Source organism: Xenopus tropicalis, chromosome 2 (genome assembly GCF_000004195.4).
Source record: "Xenopus tropicalis strain Nigerian chromosome 2, UCB_Xtro_10.0, whole genome shotgun sequence".
NCBI classification, from domain to species: Eukaryota; Metazoa; Chordata; class Amphibia; order Anura; family Pipidae; genus Xenopus; species Xenopus tropicalis.
Genome location: NC_030678.2, coordinates 118,181,019 through 118,189,636, shown reverse-complemented (window position 1 = coordinate 118,189,636; position 8,618 = coordinate 118,181,019). Strand labels below are relative to the sequence as shown.

Below are 8,618 nucleotides of genomic sequence, written 5' to 3'. Positions count from 1 at the left end.
GGTCCAATGAGGAGTGAAGTGGAATTAATATCCCAAGTTTACTATTGCCCAGAAGTAGGGAACAGTACAGTGTACAGACTGAGGGCTAGATTGAATTTGCCTGGGTTTTACTTGGAGGAAGATTCACGAAAGCTATGGGCTACCCATTTTTTGTACTAGCCTGCATGCATGAATATTATATGACGTGTATATGTGAGTATATGCCTGACACCTGTGCCTGCTCATATACTTTATTATTACTATTTCGTACTCCTATGTGGTTCAAGTTGAACCTGTGAGGACAGTTAAGACTTTGAACAATGCTAAATAGCATCCCACAAAATAAGGTTTTCTGTATGAAAGTCACAATAAAGAAAAAAGTGTTATCACACCAACCTGGAAGATTTGTTTAGCACCTCATTTATAACAGAAAACTATTTTGTGTTCTCGAGTAGTGGGAAGAAATCAGGCACCTGGAGAACAGTTTGCTGCTGAGAAAATCTCAAAAACAGGATTATTTTAAAATGTAAAATATAATGTTTGCTTTTTTAATACCTTGGTAAAAATATAATGTAATTGAATGTGCCAAGACATTTTTCATACATAGGTAACAGAGCATTAAAACATATATTCTGTGTGGGTACCTAAGAAAACATAGGGTGAAGATGGAGAGCTGTAGAAAAAAAGGGTTATTATTTGTCAAATACAGCACAGAAAAGAATTTCTTTTAATGGATGTAGGAGTACATGCTGCTTCATAGACAGGATTTTTTAGACTAGGGACATCCTGCAAAGTATAAGACATCACTGGAAAAATGATTGTAATAGTTGTTATGCTGGATGTAGCCAATAAAAAATAATTTCCAGCTGAAAGCTAATAAGGGCATAGCAGATGCAGCATTGTAAAAATAATTAGCTTTTGTATTTTATAATGTCCATAGAAATGTAGATATGGTTGCCACCCGGCCAGTGTTTCCAGGTCTAGCTGATAAAACAAGGTCAGGCCTGGTAAGCCCCTGATCTGCCCCAGTTTTAACTTTTCCTCCCTGATCCTCTTCATAACTAGTCACCCATCGTCCCCTGCTGTGTAGCTCTGCCCCTTTTACAGCACTGCTCCACCCCTTTTATGTCACTGCTCACCCACCCGCCAGTAAAAATCATTTAGAAAGGTGGCAACCATAAATGTAGAATAGACAGTTTAGGATGTATGTTTGTCACAAAACTGAGGCCTATGAATATTTAGCATTCACAGCCTGAAATGCACTCAAAAAGTAAGTTATAATCTGACATTCATGTAAAAAAATTGTTATTCCTTTTACTGTTCAGTTTCCTTGCTCTGCTATAACTCCTGTTAAAACACCCTAGTTTGTTCATAAATTCATGATCATGTCAACTCCATGGTTTAAAGTAACATACACATGAATGGAGTAAGACAAACCCACCACTACTAAGGTTCCTCAAAGGAAAGACTGCTGCAACCTCTAAATCAGCAACAGTTCCACAAAGAATCCTAAGGACAAAATACTTGCTATAAAACATTACATACATTATTTCAATAAATGTCATTAGTTTGAATATTTTAAATAATAAAAAAAAACAAATACAAGAGTATTGTAGATATGATACCTATATTGGCTAACAATAAAAATACATTTAAAGCTTACAGAGCTCCAAGGCCCCTTCGTCAGGTTTTTTGCCTGATGAAGGGGCCTTAGAGCTCCGTAAATTGCAATGTATTTTTATTGTTAGCCAATATAGGTATCATTTCGACAATACTCTTGTATTTGTGTTTTTTTTATTATTTTTGACACTGGCTAACACGGTTCTACAGTTTTTGTTTTGTAATATTTTTTAACATACCCAAACATCATCTTTGACCATTTTCTACCCTGGTACGTAATCTAGTTCAGTGGTAATATCATACCCCCACCCACTATCTTTGAAAAGCTCTGATTTTATTTCTTTAACAATTTATTTAAAGTAGCTACTCTTTCATTCGTGAATGAAATTTTGCATTTACCCAAAAAAATCCTAAAAAGTTAAAAAAAAAACGCATTATTTATTATTAACGTGAAAGGAAATGCACCCTTTGGCTACTATGTTTACAAAATTAACATTGTATTTTAATGAACAAAAAAAAATTAAAAAAAAATCCCAGAATAAGTAATACCATATGTAAATGCTTGTACTCCAATGACATGTAAGTAGCTCTGATTTTGTAACGTGACATGATTTTAACATATTGCACAGAATGTGTATTTTGCCTATTGCTTAAATTAAAGTGACAGAGCAATAATCTGTACGACAAGAATACAAAAATAAAACAGTTATTTGGACTTGCAGAAATATTATTTTGTATTTTGATTTTTTTGACATTTTTAATCATGTATGTATTGGCATACAGAATGGGGGAGTGGAGAAAAGATGGAAGTTACAATGGTGGCAAGATGCAAATTCATTCTGGCAAAGTAAGATGCACACAACACAAGCATGCTCAAATCTGTGCTTTAAAACTATTACTGATGGCAAAGGGATGGGATGAAGTCTGCATCATACATGATTACTGTGTTTCAGTTCCAATGCATGTTTTTGTCTGCTTGCAGTTTTATATCTGTCTCCAAATGGGAGATGCATACCACACTGCTAAACTGGAAGTACTGTGTTGATAAAGATAACACTTTATACAGTAGTAGCCATCCCTTAATCTCATATAAAAGAAAAATACATTTTATAAAGGAAACCAAGACAAAATGAACAAAAAAAAGAAAAAGAACATACAATTAAAAACTGCATTAAGGTTACATAAGGGAAGGTCAGTCAGACATAAATAGGCAATAGACTAGCAATGACAATACCTGATTGGTAAGTAAGACTGTAATTACTTCTTGCTCCTGTATGTAATACATATTATTTTTCACAAGTGATTGATTTCTTCTTGAATGAAATGTAAAATTTGGAAAACAAATACAAAAATGTAGTATTCTACCAATACAAATTGAGCAAATACATACAGTATACATAGGTCTGCCTATCACTATTGTGATCTTAGGATACTGAAATGTAAGGCAATACAAATTGCGGCACAGTGGAAAGGACATAGGGGTGTGACTTCAGTGTGAGTGTCTTGAGACCTTGGCCAAAGCATTTCATATCCCTATGCCTCAGGTTTCAAAAATAACATGGTTTAAGCTCCCTAGAGAAGATAATGATGAACTTATAAAACTAGATGAAACATATCAATATTGTTTTTAAAATTTAGAAGTGTTTTTTTTCCACTTATATATATGTTTGGAAAACAGTTCTAGGTCACCGTTGTGAAAGGTAGCTGCCATATGGCCAGTTAGGTAATATTACGTAGTCAGGTTTCACAAGGCAAGCTGAAGTTCACTTATGTCCTGACCCCACAAAAAGCATAAGAGTTTGATTGAACTGAACTTTTCTTTTCAACATCATATCAGTACTGTCACAGAATGTACACATTCTATGCTTCCTTTTCAGAGAGGGGTGTTCACCTGTTTACAACATATAGGATTATGCAGCTTTCAGCTAAATTACTGAACATTATTTGTACGTCAAAACAGAAGCAAGGAATAAAATAAACAGTTTTATTTACCAGTGACAACGTCAGGGTATACAGCAGCTCAAGAGTATCCAAAAATATTATTGAATTATTCTGAGAATGCAAAGAACCACTGTCTTCATATGGTTTCGAAGATCCGTGCTACTGTAAAGGTGTATTATGTAAAAAGGTAGATGAGCATGGATTTGGTATGACACAAAATATACACAACACATCACTCAAAAAAAAAATGTTGAATGGCCTTTGCCCAGCAGAGGTAGATAAAGGTTATAACAAACTGTTTACTGACCATAAACACTTAAATAGTAGATCAGTTGAACAAGAGCTCACCTAGTAAGTGCTTTTTGTACAGCGCCCTGTCCTGACTCTTTTCTACAGTACTAAAGTACTACCCAGTTATTGCTCCACTATATTTAAATACACTATCTACTAAAGATCTACATTCTAGCATTATTTAAGGCTTTTTATATTTTTATTTTTTCGTTCTACAAATCTTTTTGCAGAGATTAAATAAAGTCACAATCTGCCCACCCCAAGAAAAAGCACCATGTTCATGTCTAAAAAAAATGGTCTTGAAATCAGTGATGGATAATAGAACAGAAGTAAACAAAAGAACATTTCTCTTTTTTTACTGGTGCATTTTCTTCCTATTGCATCAATATATATACAGTTACCTCCAGAATCACATTTAAACGTGTCTTTTCTGATAAAAATTCAGGAGAAGACTTTTTCATGTGAAAAATGCATAGTATAAATACTTTTAAATGTTTTTCTGGTATTACATGACAAAGAGGCTAGACCAGGGATGCCCAATATGGGGTTGTCCAGCTGTCCATCTGCAACAGCAAGCATTCTAATAGAGTGGAGGACTCCTGAGACTGCTAGGAGCTGCATTTGACAACACATGGAGGACCACATAATAGACATACCAGGACTAAATGACAATAACTAACCATATAAAAAGGTGACCTTGCTGTAATGAAGTGGCCACACCATATTAGTTTGCTTAGAAAACATTCCCTTGGAATTTCTTCATATGTCGGCTACAAACATCTCTGAAGTGCAATTTCTAGAACAGGAAGGAATGTTTTTATTTTTTGTTTTTTTTTAACAGCCCTTATAACTTTTCCTTCCATAGAGTTTACTGTAAACTATAACAAAGAAAACAAAATCACCTTCTCTTGGGGGTAAAATGACATGTCCCCAGCTTAAAAATATATGAACTAAAAGTATTAATACCTATATTAATGGAGGATTTACCATATAAATAATTATTTTGTATTGATTTTAAAAATCCAATATTTTGTACAATTTTTCATTTTCACATGAAGATGACATGCTCTTAATCCATAATACCTTCATGTGGTAGAATCCCATGATTTCTTGAATTGTGAATGAAAAAGGATTCACAGTTGAATGCAAAAAAGGATCATGGATGGCATTCGTCAAAACATTCACCATTTTACCAGTATATCATGATGAGCATGCAGGATCTCATACTGATACCAATGAATTTACTGTGATGAAACTTGCTTTTGTATCAAGCTCCATAGCAGTGTGCTCTAATGCACTGAACAGCACCCATACTGAAGATAAACATAAATAAAATCTACACAAGTATGTGTAAGGAGTCTAACTCCATGTATTACTAATGTCCTTCTAAAGCTTTATGGCGATCAGTCATTTTGGTGATGTTGGACTGGATCGAACAAAGGACATAGCTGAGAAGAATTGCACATTTACAAAATAATTCATTCTATAAAAACACACTTTTATCAGACTTAGATGCATGGTACTTGCTGTTTTCATTGACTAAAAAAATATATTTGAAAAGTCTAAACCCCATTTCTGAACCTGCTTTACAAACATTCCACTTCAGTATGTCATTATAAGCTGGTTAAAAGGTGACTGCAGCAGAAATTAAAACGTAATTCACAATGAATGCCAACACTTTACCTCCAATGTGAAGGTCATCAACCATTTTACTCACTGAGCTCAACTGGTTCCACATACTGAATCCTAAAGGCTGCTCCTGTTCAACTGACCAGTTAAAGACTGGACATTTTAAATGGGAACTGGAGCAACACAGTTTGTTATAGATTCATGTAAAAACTGGGTAACTGTCCAACTCTCTTAGGAGAGATTTATTTATCAATGTATTAGATTAATGACCCTCTCCCAACAGTAGTCTGAAGGGTAGATGTAGGGGACATGTGACCTAGCTGTAACCAATTTATAATTCCAACCCTATTAAGAAGAAAACAGTAATGGCTGGCTGAGGATGGCAGGAATTGTACTTTGACGACAATTAGCCCCCCTCCCTGCTATTGGTTTTACTCAGTCAGCTGATTTGTGCAACAGTGGCAGAGGCACACCACAGTAGTGTGCACCCATTCATTGTGATTACACAGACAGAACCAAGCAGATGTTTGTTTTATTTTTGCTTTGGGGAGATGAGTAAAAGAATGGTTTGATGAAAAAAAAATGGACAGTAACTTTCAGTTTTGTTTGCTATGGATGTATTCACAGCATTCATTTCCCAAAGAGTAGAAACTAACAAGACAAAAAAAGACAATGTTATCAGATGAATACATAGAATGGCTAGAAATATATAGACAGTGAAAAGGTTTAGCTTTCCGAAACCTTTCCAAAAATAATTCCTGTATTAACAAGAGCAAAATCAAACAAAGAAAAAAAATCCAGACGTTAAAACACAGCGTATAAAATGGAGTGAGAAATTTAAAGTCATCATACAGCCTTTTAGTCAATAAAAAGCTGTTCCTTTGTGTCCTTAAAATTTGGAATGAGGCCCAAATATTTCAGCTGTATCCAGAATGCCATGAGAAAATTGGTTATAAGGTACAAACACCTCGCTTCTTTTGCCATTGACTGTGGTAACTTTCTGGAGTGGGCCAATTGTGTATATATATTTTGTTTAAGTAAATCCTTTTTTCCCCTATTCCTCATTTGTTGAATTGTCTTCCAGTATTATGCTTCCAAAACCCGGTGCTGTTGAGTTTTGTGCTGCTGAAACTGTTAGTACTGTATGTAAGAGTATCAGTACAAGAACACACAGTTTAAGTCTGCTGTTACACAGTCTGGATGCTGATGAAGCTGTGGGTGTCCTGTGACGAAACGAAGAGTCATATGGTTTTTTAGTCCCTTTGGATTGCTCGTCTGCTAATAATTCCCATCTGACATCACAGCATTCTGGTTCTGCATTGGTTGGAAAATTTTCATACAGCCCTGCAAAATAAAGCACACATGAAATTCATAGAACATAATTTGCTTCTAAGTTAAAGGAGAATGCAAGTCAAAATTTAAAAAGCATACTGCCCTCTTGTTTAGTAAAAACACCCCACTTTTGGCTCACCTAATCAAATATTTACTCAGTCACACTTACTTCACATTTTCTAGAAGAGGCAGCCATCTCTAAAAAGGTATTCTCCCTTCCTTTCCCTCCTTGCTTCATACTGCACATGTGTTTCATTCCCACCCCCCCTCCCCTCTGCCAGATCCGCTTCTGATTGGCTGGTGGGCATGTGTAGCTCAGAACAGGAGACAGGATCAAGTTACACACATGCTCAGAGAATAGGAAGGCTGCCGCTGGCAGGCTACAGGAAGGACAGAGAGATTTCAGTGATGTCACTGTAGTCTTCACACTGCTGTAGGCTGCCAGCACCAAATCTCAGAGAAACAAGCAGGGATCTGGGAATTTAGATATGCAGTAAGTACTTAAAAAGAATGCCTTTAGACTTACTTTTAATTTATATTAACCTTTCATTGTCCTTTAATAGTATTTGGCACAAAGGTGCAATTACGTTCTTTATGGCATAATACTCACATGAGCTTGAACATTTTTGCATGCCTAGCTTGGTGCCCTTTAGTAGCTGATGAGAGACATCATGTTTTACAATTATTAAAATAAATTTTAATAATGATGTCCCTTATTTTTCCCCAATATGTAATAAAAGACACAACTTTTGCCTTGCAAAAAATTCCACACAAATATCTTGCCATGCATAAACTCAATTCCTAAACCCTGTGCAACTCTCACCCAAGACAAACACAGTCCACCAAACGTCAGAAATATATATTTCAAACATTAACTATAACATGACTGTGTGTCCATAAGCTGCTGAATGTCACCCTTAGTGTAATAACATACTTACCATATCTTAACATCACTGCCATAAGCACATCCACTACAATGTCCGAGATTAGGTCTACACTTTCTATTTCCCATGACACACTTACATACTTGTACTCCTTGACAGAACATAGTCCCAGGCTTATCCCTCACACTCTACATACCCCTTAATATTAGGGGATTCTTTCTGATGTCCCATCAGGGCAGCTCTGAATCACCAGCTACTGCAATGGCTAAACTCCAACACCCTTATGGATGGAAGCGAAAGAAACTACTCACTGCCCCACCACCATGGTCCTGAGAAGGTGGTGTACCCACCTTCCCAGGCTCTCAGAAGTAAAACCTCCTGCACCCCTCCCTACAAATTTCCCTCAAAGGGCTTTCTTACTGAAGCACCTCCTGCAGGCCCTATTTGTCCTCCAATTCATACCCCCTCCATCTCCACCTTTCAAGCTTGCTTCCCAGGGGTTCCTTTCTTTTTTATGCAGCAGCATGGTGGAATAGTGAATAGCCTTGCAGCTTTGTAACACATGGGTCGAAAGTTTTTGAACTGAACACTACCTACTTACAGTTCTTATGTGTCACAGTTCCAAAAATAATAAACATTATACAATAATGACTTGTAAATTCCTTAGAACAAGATGGTTCATATTTCTGATATTACTTAAACTATTTTTCAAAATGCCACCAGTGTAATATTGTAATATGTTTATGATTGGAAAAATATTCTATTCAATATTCTCTATTGCTACCAACGACAGGATTAAAACTATTTCATTACTTGTTTTTGCCACATGGTGGTGCTGTATTCATATGATAATGTCTTTTGGAAAGTAAAATAAATAAAAATATCTAGCTGTAGCATATTCCTAAAGACAGTTTGAATATTAAACGACAACATTGGGACAAA

At 35.8% G+C, this 8,618-nt stretch overlaps 1 protein-coding gene across 1 annotated transcript in view; it reads right to left on the bottom strand.

The window, feature by feature from the left end:
• Window positions 1-2,308: 2,308 nt before the first annotated feature.
• fam155a (family with sequence similarity 155 member A) overlaps window positions 2,309-8,618 on the bottom strand; it is a 247,739-nt gene continuing 241,429 nt past the window's right edge. Inside the window, exon 3 of the mRNA XM_031897043.1 lies at window positions 2,309-6,804. Within this exon, the coding sequence (XP_031752903.1) occupies window positions 6,515-6,804 (290 nt within the window). The 3' untranslated portion in view covers window positions 2,309-6,514. The remainder of the gene's footprint in view (window positions 6,805-8,618) is intronic.